Consider the following 18,492-nt stretch of genomic DNA (forward strand, 5'->3'; position numbering starts at 1 on the left):
TTGGGTTTATGTTTATTCAGAAGATCACTGCTTGAGATGATGCAGAAGAAAAGCTAGGATCTGTTTCATCTGAGGTCTAAAAAATTATGGGGAGCTTCTGACAGCTGATACTGATCTACTGATAGAGCAAAAAAGAGGGGGAAGATTATGCCTTTAGAGGTGGGAAGTGGGGCGGGGTCTTTGATTTCTTCATTAATAAGCCTGTATCTCCAACACCACCTTTTGGTTCCTAATTCTCTTGGACTTTGTGCTTTCGTACAAGATGTGATAAGCACAGTGGGAGTGTGGGACATTTGCACATCATAAAGTAGCTGAGCTTTGACTATTTGAATTGGCAACGTATGATGAAGATGGGATGCAAAAGACAGAAATGACTATGGCAGCACAGAGTCAATGGTTCCTGTGAAATATGTAGAGGTGACTTGCAGCCTTACAATTTTTGATGTACACCTTAAAATGTAAAAACATGACTGTGGCAAACAGTATCAAAGAGGGATACGTGGCAGGGATCCGGGATTGGCTGAGGCTTCCTGTTGAGTGTTATTTGTTTGTTTTAAATTATGTATATAGACTGCCTTCTCCAAGCTTGCATTCTTAAGAACTCAGAATAAACATTTCTACAGACTCTCTCCCAAAGCAATACAAGAACACTCAGGCCAAAATCCAAAACATATTTTCTGTAAGTCTGGGAGTTCAAATAAAAAATACCAGCCCCCAAAATGCATTGATTATGAATAGGCCATATAAAACAGGCAGGACTCCAAGGCCTTCCAAAATGTCTGAAGTAAGGTAGCCTTCTGGAGAGCAGCTGGTCAGGCGTTCCAGAGCCATGGAGCCACCACAGAAATACTCTCTTTCTTGTGTTTCCCCAAACCTTGCTGATCTAAGTAGTGGGGCAGGTTAGGAGATCTGCTGGTGTAGACCTTATAGCCAGCACTTTGAATTTGACTAAAAACATGCTTGCAACTAGTGCACCTCAAAATTTCCTCCAGATGGTTGTGGGGCCACCTTCCACCCCATCCTGGTGGGTCCCAAATAGAGCAAGAATTATCTCCCCTCCTATTAGCATACATCTCTGCTGAATCAAAAGTCCTCCCATAAGCGCAAGGACACCAACTGTTTTTCACCCTATGAGTTTACTACCGAAAGCTGTCACATACCAGACAAAACATGGACAGCCATTTACCAAGTAATACTCTTCGGGATCAGCAAGCAGAGCAAGTAAAACACACGCTTGATTTCACATAAATATTTTAATAACGTCTCAAATACAGGAACATATTGCAATGGTTATCCTACATTACGCAGAGACTTCCAAGTACCATGTAAGAAAGGGCTATTGCATTCGAAGAATACGACGGTACACAAGCCTAACAAATACCTGCACTGCCCTTTCAGTGAAGCCATCAGCACTACATTACTGAAAGCCTTCCAGATGCAGGGCAGAAAGGAACTGGTAATAATATCCCATTTCCTTTCCAGAACCATTCATACTATTTATAGCATGCCCTTCAGAAACAGCCTATGATCAAAGTGCACGTTTCTACCAAATATGCAGTAAGTTAATCACTCAGCCTCTATGTTTTCAAGTGCCTGAGAATTGCAAGGATTTCAGTTAATGGCACTTCATGGAGCATATTGTTGCCTTTGGAAACAAATTTCATTTTCCAGTCATTTTTTATTTTATTATTTTTTTTGCTTCGGTGATGAGAATGCGAAAGAGCCAATGCTGTCAGTGAGAAAAAGAAACCCAGTACTGGAAAGAATAGAGCAGCCTTTGCCAACCAGGTGCCCTCCAAATGTTTTGGGGATATACTGGCCTGGGTAGATGGGCATTGTAGTCCAAAACCTATGGTTGGCAAAGGGTGGCGCATGACTTCTGAGTAGCAGCTGATGCCTGCTAAAGAACCACCTGATAATTCAGTGTTGGAGGCCTTACTGCCAACCTCCAATGCCTCAATATACTTAATCATCTACAGCCTTATTGAATGCCATTAATGCCAGCCAGGGTTGCTGTCTTATACATCTGGGTTGCAATGGAAATTGAAGTCACAGTGAAAGCTATCTGTGAATTGTAGATTCAGCTGAGCCCTTGGAATCTTTCTTTCTTTCTTTCTTTCTTTCTTTCTTTCTTTCTTTCTTTCTTTCGGAGTGTCAAGTAGGACTGGTGGAGGGAATTGTGTTACTGGTGTTTGTGTGAATGCCCTCGGGAAATGATCATTGAATGAGAAAGTTTCCATGATCCGATGCAATTATATACACCCCAAAAGTGAAGAAGATACATAGGGAGTAGGGAGACTTAACACTGGCTGCAAAGTTCTAATTCATGGAGTTTAACACTATATACTCACGTCGCCAGTCATATGCATTATACACCTCTACACACATGTTTTACAGGTCTAGATAAGACCTGAGTGGCAAACTTGCATGCACAGGCCGGGGGTGGGGGCACATTCAGTGACAACACATCAACAGTACCGCTCCGCATATGTCAGACCACTTACTCATCTGCATGGCAGCAGAGCATCTCAAATCTATCATATGGATCCAGCTTTACATGATCACAACCTGCCTCTTGCATGAAATGCAAGCAAAAAAATTCTATCAAGGGAGGAAAGAGAAACTGGGTTTAGAAGGTTAAAGGATTGGAATGAGGTTTCTCTGACGTTTTCCCCCCAGCTTCCTATTTTGTTCCCAGTGGAAACCGAAGAAGGTGACGGAAGTGCATTTCGGCTGCTGTCGCTCCCTTGGGAGCACAGAAGAGAACAGCCAGGAGACTCTCATCCCCCACAAACACTTCAATATGAAATCCTACTTATACTGCACTACACTTTCCTTTGCCCTGATAAGCAGCCCACACATAAATAAGTAGTTTGTGGTTAGCTTCAGAACCTGTGCTAAAGTGCATAGATGCCCACAAATGTCAATACTTGCACAGTAGCCCTTCTACGCTTCACTCCATCTCCCATCCTCCCTGACCATTAGCCATGCTGGCTGGGGCTGATGGAGTTGTGGTCAAAAACATCTGGGGTACAAGGAGCTATGATGCTGAACTGCACAGTGATCGTGGATAGCAGAAGGGCTTTTTACCTGCCCACACTTCGGCTTTTCTCTTTGTACACTAATGACATTGTAGGGCACAACCAACCGCCGGCAGCAGGAGGGTCCAAACCAGGCTCTCCCATTTTCCATCAAAAAAACACTGTCCCTTTGATTGTACTTTGATTGCACTTTACTTTGATGCTTCTTGACTGATTTGTTACAGCAGTTTCATGTAATGGCTATTTGGTTTGTCTCCTTGAACATGGAGGTGGAAAGACAGGATAGGAATCTAATAAATACGTAAATATCAAGAGAGTTTCAGAAACAGGCATAGACATAATCAGACCACAAAGACTGACCTAACGCAGCACCTGGCTGCTACTGCAAATTCCTGAGTATGTAAGCCACCACTGGGGAGGAGAACAAAACTATCATATTCACAATTCTAAAAGAACATTTCAGTGTCCCAAAATATCCCTGTTCAACCATAAGGAACCTGAGCTCCCAGTAAAGACAGTGTGGAGCTTCTTTGCTCAGCACACGACCCTTTACATCAGCATCACTATTGTTCCCTTGTGTTCTGCATCAGCATTTGCCAGCCTGGTGCTTTGCAGATGTTTCACACTACAACTCCCATCAGCCCTCAGGCTGGCTGGGGCTGATGGGAGGTGTAGTCCAAGACATATGGAGGACATCCGATTGGAAAAGGCTGTTCCAGAGGAATGGTAATCCCCTCTCTTCCTTGGTCCTATGCTGAAAATAAGGGGGGCAAAACAAAATCAGCGTTCTACACCCCGAGCCCTTCGAGCATTCTATTTTTAGTCGAAAGCTGGGATATAAATTATCTTAAAATATATATATAAGTAAATAACAACGTTCTCCTCCCCATCCTACCAGGAGTGTAAAATAAAACTGTGTTAACTTGCATGTACTGAGGTTTGCCTGTATTGTAGGATTTATTCGATTTAGTAACTATCACGAATATCTTCAGCATGGAACACAGAGCCATGAACAAGAACCTAATGTACAAAACTGTCCTGCACTTTTTGCTTTTCTTGTAACGTTCTTGAATATTTTCAAAAGAATGCAAAAAGAACCTTGAATGCAGATCTTGTGGCAGACACAGATCAGGCTTTTAACTGTTCTATATGGACATGAGCCCATATCTGATTAAGTATATGCAAGAATATGCATGTGAACACAATACTCTTCCAAAAGCAACTGGTCTTCAGCTAAGGCTTACTGTCTTTGGCTGAAGAAGGATGGGATAAATCATCTCAAAATCCATGAGTTACATATTGCTGCTCCTACTTCTAAGACTCTCCCTTTAGTTAAGTGCTGAGGAGAGTTAGCCCTTCTGATATGGGAGAGTCCCCAACTTCTAGAAGCCACACTCTACAGCATCATCTTGCGAATGGTCCTCAAGGTGAGCTAGCTAGAATACCTGCGCTGGAGAAATCTAATAGAAGGTCGCAAGGAAAATTCTGGACCTTGTGCTCATGCTTAAGGTCAGCCTCTTATGCGCATGAAACATGAGATGGGACAACCAGGTGCACATCATAATATAGGCTTGAGTCCAGATGACAGAGACAACTGCCCAGGCTTCCAGTGCCAGAAAGATGCACCCACATATCTGAGAATGGGAGTCTATTGCATGAAGTGGATTGAGTTAACCCGCAAGATTCTGACGTTAGGATACTCTGACAACAACCCAAAGGAGGAAGGCCTTAGAAACTGATGCTTTCATTCCTAACTCTAGCCTGTCACAATGCATGTTCTTATCAATTTATCTCAAATGACCTTGCACTTTTCAGCGCACACAGCTTGGTATTGGCATTACCAATCAAGCTCTGAGTGAAGTAGCTTCTTGATGGCAACAGATTCCCGACAGGCTTCACATTGGTTCCTGGCACCTTCTACCCCAGCTGGAATCAATGGTCACTGTCCGTGGCAAGTTGCTAGCTGGCTGGTGTTACCCTCCTGCCTCTCGGACTGAGGAAGCACTGCTCATGCATTGATGGCGTTTGCAACATCTGTGAACACAAGGCGACTAGGTCTCTGGAGCACCCCTTGATTTGTCTGTAACAAAAAAAAAAAAGAAATCGGAAAGAGACGGTGGTGGAAACAGATTTAAGAAGGAATTTGTGTGTACTTTACCCTCATTTGCTTCTCTGGGACCTGTAAAATGTTGCCCTCATAGGCAATCCTATGACAGAAGTAATAGTGAGCCAGATTCTTAAAGGTCCATGTATCGTAAAAGTAAACACACAACTAATCTCTTGCTCTCTGGTGGCCTGGGTGGCAGGAAGTGGCTGTCCACAAACAAATGTTGTTAGGGGAATAAAAACGCCAGGTGGGCAGGGAGGGAGAAATGAAGCAAAAATTGAATGCAGGTGTTGCAACTGCTACTGTCATGGCCCTGGACTTGGAATAGGGGGGAAATCACACTAGGAGAGGCCCCTGCAGTACCCGCCTCGCTGGAGTGTTGTCAGGAAGGGGCCCCAAGGAGATGGCACTGCCAGGTGGGTAAGGAGGTAGCCTTACCCTCCTCTGACTTTTCAGAACCCCAACTTGGTGGCACCCAATCACTACCACCCTATAGCCAGGGGCAGCTCCAAGCCTACCAGAGCCATTTGCTATTTCTAAGCATGTTCCACTTTGGCTTAAAATCCCGCTAAACTGCCTCAAAAGCTGTTTGTTTGTTTGTTTTAATTATAATATTGCAGAACTGATTTCATCACACTGAACCAGTAGCTCTTAATCTCCTTAGTTATCAATGTGAATGTGAACAGGTTCTTTGCTGGCATGAACTTGTCGCTCTGATCACAGCCAAGATAAATTTCTCAGAGCTACCAGGATTTCTCTACTGATCTATTACAGGATAGGTTCAAGTACAAGAGAAGGGTCTACTCTATTCCATTCCCGCCACCTGCACAGAAACATACCGGATCTTCCTGTTCCCGCTGGCTAAGCTTTTAGAGAAAATGTGAAGAAAAAACAAACATACATTGTGAGACCAGCTAACGCTTCTCCTTTCCTCTCCTTCTTTATGGAAGCCATGGCTCAGTTCTGGAACTTGTTTCCATAAAGGTAAAGGTAAAGGTACCCCTGCCTGTACAGGCCAGTCTTGCCAGACTCTAGGGTTGTGCACTCATCTCACTCTATAGGCCGGGAGCCAGCGCTGTCCGCAGACACTTCCGGGTCACGTGGCCAGCGTGACAAGCTGCATCTGGCGAGCCAGCGCAGCACATGGAAATGCCGTTTACCTTCCCGCTGGTAAGCGGTCCCTATTTATCTACTTGCACCTGGGGTTGCTTTCAAACTGCTAGGTTGGCAGGCACTGGGACCGAACGACGGGAGCGCACCCCGCCGCGGGGATTCGAACCGCCGACCTTTCGATCGGCAAGTCCTAGGCGCTGAGGCTTTTACCCACAGCGTCACCCGCGTCCCTTTTATTTCTATGCAAAAGCTTAATTCGAAGCATGCAGAGCAATAGTAAAGATTTCTTCTGAGCATTTGTGAAGCATTTCTCCCTCATCACTTTTTAACACAACATTATTTTTTCAGAACTCTGAGAGTTGCAGCCAATATAGGTTCCACTCTGTATCATATTGACTTCAATACTTGCTTTACATTAAATGAAGGCAGAAGGTAGGTTAGGATCTAATGGATGATTGCTGGCTATTTGCAGTAGATTAGCAAGGTTTTAGTATTCTCAAGGGTGAAACAGCAGCAGCAACAACAAAGACTCTTTACTCCCACAAATTTTGTTGCTGCAAAGTATTTTTTTTATCGGGGGGCAGGAGGGGAACCAGGCATGTATTTTTGAGTGAAAGAACTTACAAGTTTGGTTCTGGTGCTGATCGCAAATTCCTGGGCTGAGCTTCCAGCCGGCCTGAGTTACTATTTTACACCCAACTGTTATTGGGGAACCTCACAGTGCTAGTAATAATAATAATTTTTAAAAAACCACCACACACCCCCCCCAAAGGAGATTCTGCAGGCCTGGTCACCCCTGCTTTACATGCATGAGATGCCAGGTTCAATCCCAGAAACTTAAAGAATTTATGTCTGAAGAATTGTATCTTAAGCCTTGGAGATCCACTGCCAGTCAAGAGCAGGCAATACTGGGTTATGTGAACCAATGGTCTGCAGTATAAAAGCAGTTTCACACATTTAGGACAAGGATTATAGGGCCATTACAACTACCATCTAAACAGTTCAGCTGAACAAATGAATCTTCCAGGTGTCTCCTGCATTCAGGTTCCACTCAGTTCATTTTATTAGCATTAGAGGTTGCAATCCTTTGTGCACTTACTCAAAGCAGCTCCCATTGAAATCAGAAAGTTGTGTGTATGTGCGCACGCACGCACACATATTGTTGCAATAACTTCAGCTAATCCTTCATAATCACTTACAGAAACCTTTTAATTTTGGCACTAAAATTGATCACAAATTCTAATCCCATATATGTACTTTGAAAAAGGGGGAAAGAGTCATGGCTTCAGAAGGAAAAGCAGCACAGAAAATCTTCTTCTAACCTGATGTGGGTCTAGCCTGCAGCCATGCAAGCAGAGATGATCACAATATCCCTTTAATATACCAAACTATCAATGCCTTGGTCAGGGGTGTGTGTTACCTTATTCTGTGAAGCCTGCAAAGAAGCAGCATCTCTGCCATGCTCCAACAGCTCTTGTTCCAGCTCATCCTGTTCTTCAGCAGGATCAAAGTTGTACATGGGCATGAGCTGATGTCGCAACTTCTCTAGTCTACAGAGGGGAAACAGACAGTGAAAATTCCACCACTGTGAAGTTATCGGACTGCGCAGGAACATCAACGTTCCAGTTTTTGCTCAGCAACCGTTTAGAATTTAAGTACTCTGAGTGGGGACCACATCACCAAAGTTGCATTAAGGCTGAAATCCTATACGTATGTACTTGGGAGAAAAATCTCATTGAACTCAATGGGACTTATTTCTGAGGAGGCATGTGTCAGGGTTTCTGGGAGAGAGGAGGAGATGACAGAGGAGACGGAGAGCGAGTGGGAGGAGGGGCAGAAGGATGAGGAAGAAGATGACGGAATTCTGAGGGAATCCACGAGTCTGAGCAGCGAGTCAGAGGATTCTCAAAAGGGGGTTACCTTAATCAAGCAAAGGGGAGGAGAAGGGAGAAGCGGAGAGGAGCCCAGTGGAAGACAGAGGAAGCAAGAGACGTCTCAGCCGGAACGGAGTAAAGGGGGTGGAGTCGTCAGCCTCTCGGAGGGAGCAGGATTAGGAGAGAACAGAGAGAGGGGGTTGGAGCAGGGTGTTCAGCCGGAAAGGGTGGAGAGCAGAGCAGGGGGTGGTGTAGCGGTCGAAAGAAAGGTCAGCAGCAACGTACGCGCGCCAAGTTCAAACGTAGAGGCGCGCGGAAGTGGAGAGAGCTCAGGGGAGGAGCCCGGCCCTAAAGCCAGAAAGAGGGGGGAAGAGGCGGCAGAGGATTCAGCCTCAGGCGAGTCACGGAGAGAGGGAACCCAGGGGGGCAGGAAGACCCTGCGGAAAAGAAAGGAGAGGAAGAGGTGGTCTAGAGCCAGGCTATTAAGTTGGTGCGGAAGAGGGGAGGAGTCAGAGGGGACTTCAGCGGTCTAACGTGGCAGACGTACGGCCACAATGCTGAACTGTATGAGAAGCAGAAATCTTCAATAAACTTTTCCTGTAAATAAGCTGCAACGGAGTGAGGTCTCTTGTGAGCTGGGACCAGTCCTGGGTGGCCGTGACAGTAAGTCCCCTCTCAGAAAGCAAAAATTTTTTTTTGCGAAGCTCACGAACGGGAGCAGCCATGAGCGCTGAGGAGCAGCTGGTTGCATTGCGGAATCAGGTTACCGCTCTCACATCGGCAGTCATTGCTTCGCAGAAGAAGAATGACGACTTGGAGAAGACGTGCCAGGATTTGCAGGCAAGGTGGGAGCGCGCGGACAAGGCGGGGGCCCCAGGATCCAGAGCGGAGGGCATTGCGCTTGGACGGAGGGGGGGTGCCCTAGTTCCGCATTTTAATGGCAACTTGCAAGACTATCCCAATTTCAGAGCGGACGTTGTATATGCACTGCACTTACTCCGTCACGATTTTAAAGATGAGGAGGAGAAAGTGGGGTTCATTGTTTCGCACCTGCATGGGGAGGCCAGGGCTTGGCTACGCAATTTGTGGCGCGAAGATGGACCGGCCCGTCGCGATTCAACTGCGTTCATCAAAGCGATGGATTCTTGTTTTCAATCCTCTGTGGATGTGGACATTGCGCGCCGTCAAATGCACGGGCTGAGGCAGGGGAAAGCGACTGTGCGCCAATACCACTCTAAGTTTTTTGCATTGCTCACCGCCTTAGATTGGCCAAAGGACAGTAAGCCGGTCAGAGATCTTTTTTGGGAGGGATTGAGCCCCCCCATCAAGGATGAGATCGCTAGGGGGGACAGACCCCAGACCCTAGAAGACGTGGTGCACCGGGCTTTAGCTATTGGAATTCGACATGAGGGGCGTCCGTGGCACGAGGAGGACGGGCCCCAAGCGCGTGCGCAAGCAAGGACTCTCCCTTTTGTGCACAGGGACTTCAGCCGTGCGCACCCCTCGCCAATGGGGAAGGACAGAGAGGAGCCAATGGAGATTGGTGGTGCTAGGGCTCAGAAGCCATCCCAGAGCCCTGTCCCTGGTGCAGCCAAGGCGAAGCCTCCTAGAGGAACCAGGAAGTGTTACATCTGTGACAGTGCGCACCATATGGCGAAAGAGTGCCCCCAGAGGCTCCAGAAGCACACTGCAGCGCTGGCAACTGTAACAGCAGAGGTGCAACCAGGGGAGCAGCTTCAGGGAAACGACAATGCCTGGCTGGAAGCAGAGCTACTGGGGCTCAGCCAGGCGGATCTGTAGACAAGCCCCCAGCATCACTGCAGAGCGTGGACCCTTTGCCTCCCAAACCGGCAGTTCTGCTCACAGCAACACTCCAGTTACCTGATGGGAGACTCCTCGAGGTTCCAATAACGATCGATTCGGGAAGCAACGCCGACTTCATGGGACTGCAGTTCGTTAAGCAGCACAACATGGCGCTCCTGCCTGCAACGACGCCTCTGAACGTGGTCACGGTGGACGGCAGGAAGTTGCTGGGGGGGCAAGTGGTGCAGCAAACCCCTCCCATGATGATGCAGATTGGCAACCATCGAGAACTTATTAGTTTCAATGTCACCCACTTATCGGACACACCCATCGTGTTAGGCATGAGTTGGCTGGAGAGGCACAGTCCCGCGGTTGCGTGGTACCAGAGGCAGATCAACTTTTGTTCATCGTATTGTGCTCAGCATTGCTTTCAGACCGATCAGGGAGGAGAAGCTGAGCAGCCATTGCATCTGGGTATGGTGCAAACAGTGCCTCACAAGTACCAGGAATTCTTGGAGGTTTTCTGTGAGAAGGAAGCTGACAAGTTGCCGCCTCATAGACCTTACGACTGCGCGATTGATTTAGTGCCAGGGGCGCAATTGCCTGCTGCCAAGCTGTACTCCATGTCGGAGGACGAAATGCAAGAGCTTCGGGAGTTCATAGACCATAACCTCAAGCGAGGTTTCATCCAGGAATCTAAAGCAGCGGGAGGCAGCCCTGTTTTCTTTGTGAAGAAGAAGGACACGCCCCAAAAAAGGCTTATAGTGGATTACAGGTTCATCAACAGCTTGACTAAGCCCAAAGCTTTCCCCATGCCCAAAATTGACGACCTTTTAGCGACCGTCAGGAGGGGCAAGATTTTCACCAAGCTGGACCTACGTGGAGCTTACAATCTCATCCGCATCCGGAAAGGAGATGAGTGGAAGACCGCCATGTTCACCCCTCTGGGCACATACGAATACAGAGTCATGCCTTTCGGCCTCCAAAATGGCAGCCACGTTTTTCAAGCATTTATGCACCACGTGCTAGCAGGTCTCCTCTACAAAAAGTGTGTCTGCTTTCTCGACGATATCCTGATTTTCTCGGAATCGCCGGAGGATCACGATAAGGACGTGAGGGAGGTCCTGCAGAGGCTGAAGGAACACAGGCTGTATGCCAAGTTGGAAAAGTGCCAGTTTGATGTCAGAGAGGTTGATTTCCTTGGCTACAAGTTGTCCGACGAGGGACTGGCCATGGACAGGGCTAAGGTTCAAGCGCTGTTGGACTGGAAAAGCCCTCGAAATCGGAAAGAGGTCCAGAGGTTCATCGGCTTTGCCAATTTTTACCGCAAGTTTATTAAAGGTTTTGCGAACGCGACGGCGGCGATCACTGACACCCTCAGTTCCAAGAAGAAGAAGTTCGTCTGGACCGAACAAGCGGAGCGGTCCTTCCGGACGCTTAAAGGTCTTTTCGCCTCCGAAGAGCAGCTGCTCCACGTGAATCCCGGCAGACCCATGCGGGTAGAGACCGATGCGTCAGATAGAGCGGTTGGGGCCGTTCTTTTGCAAGAGGATTCACAAGGCAACTGGCGACCGGGTGCGTTCTACTCCCGGAAGCTCAGCAAGACGGAGCGCAATTATACCATATGGGACAGGGAGTTGTTGGCCATTCATGCAGCTTTCAAAGCGTGGCGACACTTCTTAATAGGAGCCAAGCACACGGTGCAGGTCCGCACGGATCACAAGAACTTAGAGTATTGGCGGACGGCTAAGTTGCAGACCCAGCGACACATGCGCTGGGCGGAGTTCTTTGCGGACTTCGACTTCAAAATAGAATACATCCCAGGAGACTCCAATGTTATTGCAGACGCGCTGTCCCGAAAGCCGCAATACTTGGAGGAAGCAGCTCCAATCGCAGCAAAGCACATTTTCGCACCGCAGGCGTGGACGTGCGCTACCATCGCAGTCGACCTGGACGCGGTGCGACGCGCGTTGCAAAGGGATCAGTTTGCACAGTCTAAGATGGAGGAGCTACGCGGAGGGTCGCGACACAACGATGAGTTTCAATTACAAGATGGACTTTTGACTCGTAAGGGTGCCCTTTACGTGCCCACCGACGATCTTCGAGCCAAGGTTTTGCAACAGTTGCATGACGCCCCTAGTGCAGGCCATTTCGGCAAAGAGAAGACGATGGAGTTGGTGGCTAGAGACTTTTGGTGGCCCCAGATGAGAGGAGAGGTGGCGGACTACGTCGCCAGGTGTGATATCTGCCAGAGGTCCAAACCAGTGCACCAGAAGCAGGCGGGATTGCTAGAACCGCTGGAGACACCGCAGCAACCGTGGGAGAGGGTAGCGTTGGACTTGGTTACAGACCTGCCCAGCTCCAGAGGTAAGACGGCGGTGTTAGTGGTGGTGGACTTGTTCACCAAGATGGCGCACTTCATCCCTTGTGCCAAGGTGGCGACGGCAGAACAGACCGCAAAGCTCTTCATCGATCACGTCTTCAGAGTGCATGGACTTCCGCAGTCCGTCTTGTCCGACAGGGGGCGCCAGTTTGTTTCCACTTTCTGGCGAAAGCTTCTGGGCATCTTGCACGTCAAAATCAACCTGACATCGGCGAGGCATCCACAAACCAACGGTCAAGCGGAGAGGGTCAACGCGATCATGCAGCAGTACCTGCGGTGCTACGCCAACCAGCGACCTGCGGCGTGGGTGGACTATTTGCCGATGGCTGAATTCGCCTACAACAACACGAAACACGCTTCCACCGGGGTGACGCCTTTCTTCGCGAACAATGGCCGTCATCCCAGAACCTTCCCGAGATTTGCGGCACCAGGAGGGGGGGGGCCTCAAGATGCCGACCAGTTTGCAGCGGAGTTGCAAGAGGTGCACGAGGAGCTGCGGAGACATTTGGAGCTGGCAAAACAGGCGTATAAGGTGCAGGCCGATAAGCACAGGAGGGCGGGAGAGGACATCCAGGTTGGGGACTGGGTGTGGTTAGCAGCCCACGCGATGCCGGCCAGGTCATTGGCCAAGAAGAAGTTAGGACACAGGCAGCTAGGGCCATATCAAGTTGAGGCTAAGATCAATCCGGTGGCTTTTCGTCTAGCCCTTCCGGAAGGTTCCAGGGTGCACCCGGTCTTTCATAGGTCGGTGCTCACTCCCTACAAAACCCCACACAGGTTTCAAGAGTCAGGAGCACCCCCAGAGCCACGTAGGAGGGCGCCTGAGAGGGGGGAATCGCCAAGACCAGAACCTCTTAACGAGGTCACAGAGATACTGGACTCGAGATGGGGGGAGGAGGGAGTTGAATATTTTCTCGCCAGGGAGGGCACACCAGCCGCTGCTAATAGTTGGGTGCCAGGCTACGAGTTAGACGAACCCCTTTTGAAAGGAGAGTTCCATGCACTTTTCCCACATAGACCCATGCCAGCTGAGTACTTTGATGACTGGCTTTTCACACCCACATTGTCTGATAGCACGTTCAGGGGTTTCTCTTCCCCCGAGGAAAGAACACCAGAATCAAGCCCGCCCAGGGGATCGTGCTCGGGGGTGGACACGGAAACCCCTTATTGGTGGGAGGAGCAGCCAGAGGGGGAATGGCGTAAGAGGTGGCTGATAGGTCCTTGGCGGGCAGCACCGGAGGAAGTAGCGATGGAAGCAGAGACTGAGAAGCATTTGGGGGAAGAACCCGACTTCGAATACACTTACACAGAACTGCCAGCGGAGAACATTGACGTAGACGACCTGTATCCTGAGCCTACCCCCGAAGAGCCGCAGTTTCCACAACCGGTCCCCGGCGAGCGGGAGGGGGGAAGGGGGGGCTTCGAGGGGGGGATGGATGTCAGGGTTTCTGGGAGAGAGGAGGAGATGACAGAGGAGACGGAGAGCGAGTGGGAGGAGGGGCAGAAGGATGAGGAAGAAGATGACGGAATTCTGAGGGAATCCACGAGTCTGAGCAGCGAGTCAGAGGATTCTCAAAAGGGGGTTACCTTAATCAAGCAAAGGGGAGGAGAAGGGAGAAGCGGAGAGGAGCCCAGTGGAAGACAGAGGAAGCAAGAGACGTCTCAGCCGGAACGGAGTAAAGGGGGTGGAGTCGTCAGCCTCTCGGAGGGAGCAGGATTAGGAGAGAACAGAGAGAGGGGGTTGGAGCAGGGTGTTCAGCCGGAAAGGGTGGAGAGCAGAGCAGGGGGTGGTGTAGCGGTCGAAAGAAAGGTCAGCAGCAACGTACGCGCGCCAAGTTCAAACGTAGAGGCGCGCGGAAGTGGAGAGAGCTCAGGGGAGGAGCCCGGCCCTAAAGCCAGAAAGAGGGGGGAAGAGGCGGCAGAGGATTCAGCCTCAGGCGAGTCACGGAGAGAGGGAACCCAGGGGGGCAGGAAGACCCTGCGGAAAAGAAAGGAGAGGAAGAGGTGGTCTAGAGCCAGGCTATTAAGTTGGTGCGGAAGAGGGGAGGAGTCAGAGGGGACTTCAGCGGTCTAACGTGGCAGACGTACGGCCACAATGCTGAACTGTATGAGAAGCAGAAATCTTCAATAAACTTTTCCTGTAAATAAGCTGCAACGGAGTGAGGTCTCTTGTGAGCTGGGACCAGTCCTGGGTGGCCGTGACAGCATGTATAAGATTGCTTTAATGGTACAATCTTTGGCTTGGTTCAGTATCTGCTGCCTAAGTGCAGAGGTCATTACAGGAGATTTTCAAATACAGAAACAATCAGTCTCTAAACATTGCTTTACCAACAGCAAGGAGCACTTACCGTTTTCTCTTCCTGATATATAAAACCTAGAAAAGCAGAAAGTTGTTGTAAGTACTGGAGAAACCTTTTCACACCAATTCCTAGGAAAAAACAAGTGCTGTATACTCTTTGGCATGCAAAATTGCATTGAGTTCAATGGGGCTTACTCCTAGGAAAGCAGGTGTAGGATTGGGGCATTCGTGTACACTCATGCATGCTAGGAAGAACTAGTTGGAAACCCAATTTACTTTACCTCAGTAAGAGGTAACTCAGTAACTAAGAGAGCAATCCTAGACATGCATAATCAGAAGGAAACCTCACTCCCAAATAAGCCCATATTGGATTGCAGCTTAATTTACAGTGCAACCCTTGGAAGTACCAGTAAGTCACACTGTGTTCAACGGGCCTTACTCTCAGGAAAATATGAATGGGATTGCAACCTTAGGCTGCAACCCTATACACATGCTTACCTTGGAGCAAGCCCCATTGAGTGCAGCATGACTTACTTCTGGGTAGACATGCACTGGCTTGCACGTCATCTCTGAAGCCAACCCTATAGCTAGACTTAATAATTATTCCCTTTTCCTAGGAAATGGCAGTTCTGTGCTTTTGGAGAGACGGGGTGTTTTGGGATCTCTAACAGAGGATTTTAAACACCCAAATGAGAAAATAATTCCCAGGGTCCTTCGGTAAAAAGCCATGCCATTTAAACTGATATATGATCCAGGTAGACTGGCACCCAAGGACTGGCCCAGTCTTAGGCATTTTTGTACCCTGCTTGAAATATTATAGTGGAGCTCCTGAACTAAGCAGCCCTCCCGTAGGAACCACATGGCAGACACCGTCTTACCATAGCAACAGCCAACCCAATCACAGTGATGATGCCGAAGGACAGCAGCATGGTCCCCATGCCAGAACCATTGCCAGCCACATCTGGAATTTTGGTGCTGTTAAAGCTGCTGGTTTCAGGGGTCAGCGTAGCAGTTTCTGATCCAGCCCCGTCCACAGTCATCCCATGGTCTGGCTCGGAAGTGCGAGTGCCACTGTGGTACAAAGTGTTCGCAGTGGATGTGCTATAATTCATTTTGGGCCAGAGCTTTTGTTGTCTTCTCCTTGGTTGATGTCTTGAACAACCAACTTCTTACTTTTCTGCTGCAAAGTGCATTTCCTTGCCTCTTCAGTCAAGAAGCCTGATGGGAAAGCTCTTTCCTTGCATTTTCTTCTGAAGTCCTATTGGCTAATCTCTAGCAATAGAGGGGAAAAAATAAATCAGTCGTTACCTCCCAAGGTATCCTTACACCAACCCTATAAACTAGACTGGTATTCTTAGGACCATATTATAGATGAAGAGCTGAGGAGGGAGAGCTGCCTAAGACCAGCCCAGTTCATTCATGGCTGAGCTGAAATCTGAACCAAACTCTTAACCACCTTACAACACTAATACTGCAATCCTAGGCACATCTCCCCAGAAGCTAGTCTCAACGAATTCCTTTTTTTTAATTTGAACATTCTGTTTTGTTAGGAAGGCTATACTATAGTTACTCAGCTCAAGCCTGCTGGAGGGTGGCATGTGCTATAAACATAGATGTGAGTCAATAAAGTAGAAATAAGTTTAGCTGAGTATCAAGTAGCTCACCAGCTGGCCAGCTGACCTTCTGGAATCTCACATGGCCTAGTCAGCTGGCCTACAGAAGTATCATGTGAGTGGACTTGGGTGTGGTCAAGCAACAAGGGCACAGTATTTGAGGTGCCTTCAAGGCAAGACTCAATTGCAATATCCCACGCCTGTTATTAATCCTTACTATTGCACTTTTGGCAATGAAACTTAGTTATCTACAGATCAGTTCTCCTGAATTGAATCAAGTCATTTAAACATATTCTCACTATAACAATATCCTGTGACGCTAAGTTCGAAAAACAAACTACATGCATGCATTGTATGAAGCACTTCCTTTTGTTGCCAAGTTAGTTTTAATGAAAGAGCATGAATTCTTGAATTTTAAGAGAATAACTGTACAACCCTAGGCATCTTCACTCAGATGCAAGTCTCATTGAGTTCAATGGCATCTTCTACCAACAGGAGGTAGTGGGCATAAGACTGCAGTTATATTTTATCCCTGAGCATTCCATACTATTTGTTACTATTTTTTTTTTAAAAAATGCCATTGAAACGCCTTTTTCCCCTGTGCTAAAAGTTCCTAATGATTAAACCTTTCTTCTCTTCCAACTCCACTTGCCCCCTTTTTTACATTTCCTCCTCCTGCCACACCATGCTTTTCTTTTAAATGAGAAAACTAGAAACTCACCCTGCACATATATGCCAGCATTCAGGTGCTATGCATGTTTATTCAGCAGTCCCACTGTGTTCAGTTGGACTTACTCTCTTGTAAACATGCAGCTCATTGCAGCAGCCTCAGTTTTATTTTAACCCTTGAGGGCTGTTGTTTTTAACCAGACACTATTTTTGCCTTAATATTGCTACAGCTGAGTTGTCATCAGAGCTGACATTTTCAAAGAAATTTCGACTGTGACCACAACATCCCATCCCTAAGCAGCCCTAACCATTTTGAACCTCACCCATCATAGTTCATATGTGGTTAGGACTCTTTCCCCATCACTTCAGGTGTCCTTCTTTCCCCAGGAGAGGAGCATGCTCGTGAGAATGAAGGAAACCAGGAAAGAACATCGGGACACTTTTTTATATTGAAGCAAACTCCACACCCACACCCAGTTTTCATTCACTTACGGTATTTAATTGCTCTGTAGTGAGAACTGTGTGGCTCAAACATTCATATGAATTTTCATTTCCCAAGATTGATTATCATTGTTATAAATGACCAGCCTGGGTTTTTTGGGTGGAGGTGGGTAGGAAGCTATTTACCCCTATTCCCAAAGACCCTGTTGAACCTCAAGAAGAATTGCCCGCTTGGCTGGGGCCTTGCATGGAAGTGCGTTTAAGCACTGAGAGAGAGAAAGAGTCAAAGAGAAACTTTATCCGGGCAGAGCTCTGCTTATTGCAAGGGATGAGTCTGTTCCCAGCCACTTCTGAACTAAATCCAGCTCCCCGTCCCACTTCCCCAATTCCCAACGTGACAGACCAGGACGGCGAAAGCAAGCCTTCGAGGGAAAGGTACAACAGAGGGGAACCGAGAATGATTTGGGGTTTTTTTTTCTTGGGGTGGCTGGCTGGCCGGCCTGGCACTCCTCCCGACCGCCTCCACCCACCTCCGTGGCCTGCTTAAGAGGTCAACGCCGTCCTCCTCGCTCCTTGCCGGGCGCGCGTGGCCGTGCCGGGCCCCGTTAGCAGCAGCCTAAACAAAACCATGATGATGACACCAGCACTTAAGGAGGCGATCGCCGGGCAAGGAGGACCCGGGTCCCTTGCAAGTCCCGGAGACGTTGACCTGCTCGGGTTGGGAATGCAACCCCCCGCCCAGCCCAGGATCGCGGGGGCCAGAGAGGGAGGCAGACTTTTCCCCCCCCCCCCGCCCTCTTCTTTTGACACTCTGGCGGAGCCGCGTCTGCAACTTGTGAGAGTGGCCCTGGCGAGGAGGGCAAAGAGACGAGGAGCAGCCAGGGGCGCTTGTGCGGGATGTGGAAGACTCTTGCCCCCCTCTCCGCTTCCCATGCAATGGCCGCCTAGGCTGGGGACTTCAGCACATCGCTCTGGTTGCTGGGAGACTGGGTGACTCCGGGGGCTTTGCTGCTATTCGGATTACCTGCACAGGAAAGCAGGAGCTGCTGCTGCTGCCATGGTCTTACTTGCCATTGTTTTTCCCGAGATGCTGGGTGAAGCCCTTCCTCCCTCCCTCCTGTCACCGGCCCTCTTGATGCTCCGCTTTGA

General features: G+C 48.7%; 1 protein-coding gene across 1 annotated transcript; it reads right to left on the reverse strand.

Moving 5' to 3' along the window:
* Nucleotides 1-1,238: 1,238 nt before the first annotated feature.
* On the reverse strand, nt 1,239-18,492 carry LOC309363889 (uncharacterized protein C3orf18). The gene is made up of 5 exons (XM_081900415.1): nt 18,368-18,492; nt 15,499-15,892; nt 14,670-14,695; nt 7,682-7,811; nt 1,239-5,121 (listed from the first exon to the last, which is right to left on the reverse strand). Exons 2-5 carry the CDS (start codon nt 15,730-15,732, stop codon nt 5,050-5,052), a joined length of 462 nt encoding a protein of 153 aa, XP_081756541.1. The 5' UTR covers nt 15,733-15,892; nt 18,368-18,492; the 3' UTR covers nt 1,239-5,049.

Source organism: Podarcis melisellensis, assembly GCF_964234715.1.
Source record: "Podarcis melisellensis genome assembly, chromosome: 2".
Classification (NCBI taxonomy): domain Eukaryota; kingdom Metazoa; phylum Chordata; class Lepidosauria; order Squamata; family Lacertidae; genus Podarcis; species Podarcis melisellensis.

Excerpts from the sequence above, each read along its gene's own strand:
- LOC309363889 (XM_081900415.1), bottom strand. The coding sequence starts at position 15,732 with ATGAATTATAGCACATCCACTGCGAACACTTTGTACCACAGTGGCACT. Across the intron at positions 14,696-15,498 it reads TTGGGTTGGCTGTTGCTATG|GTTTTATATATCAGGAAGAG; the intron begins GTAAGACGGTGT and ends CTGCTTTTCTAG. Across the intron at positions 5,122-7,681 it reads TGCAGGCTTCACAGAATAAG|ACAAATCAAGGGGTGCTCCA; the intron begins GTAACACACACC and ends TTTTTGTTACAG.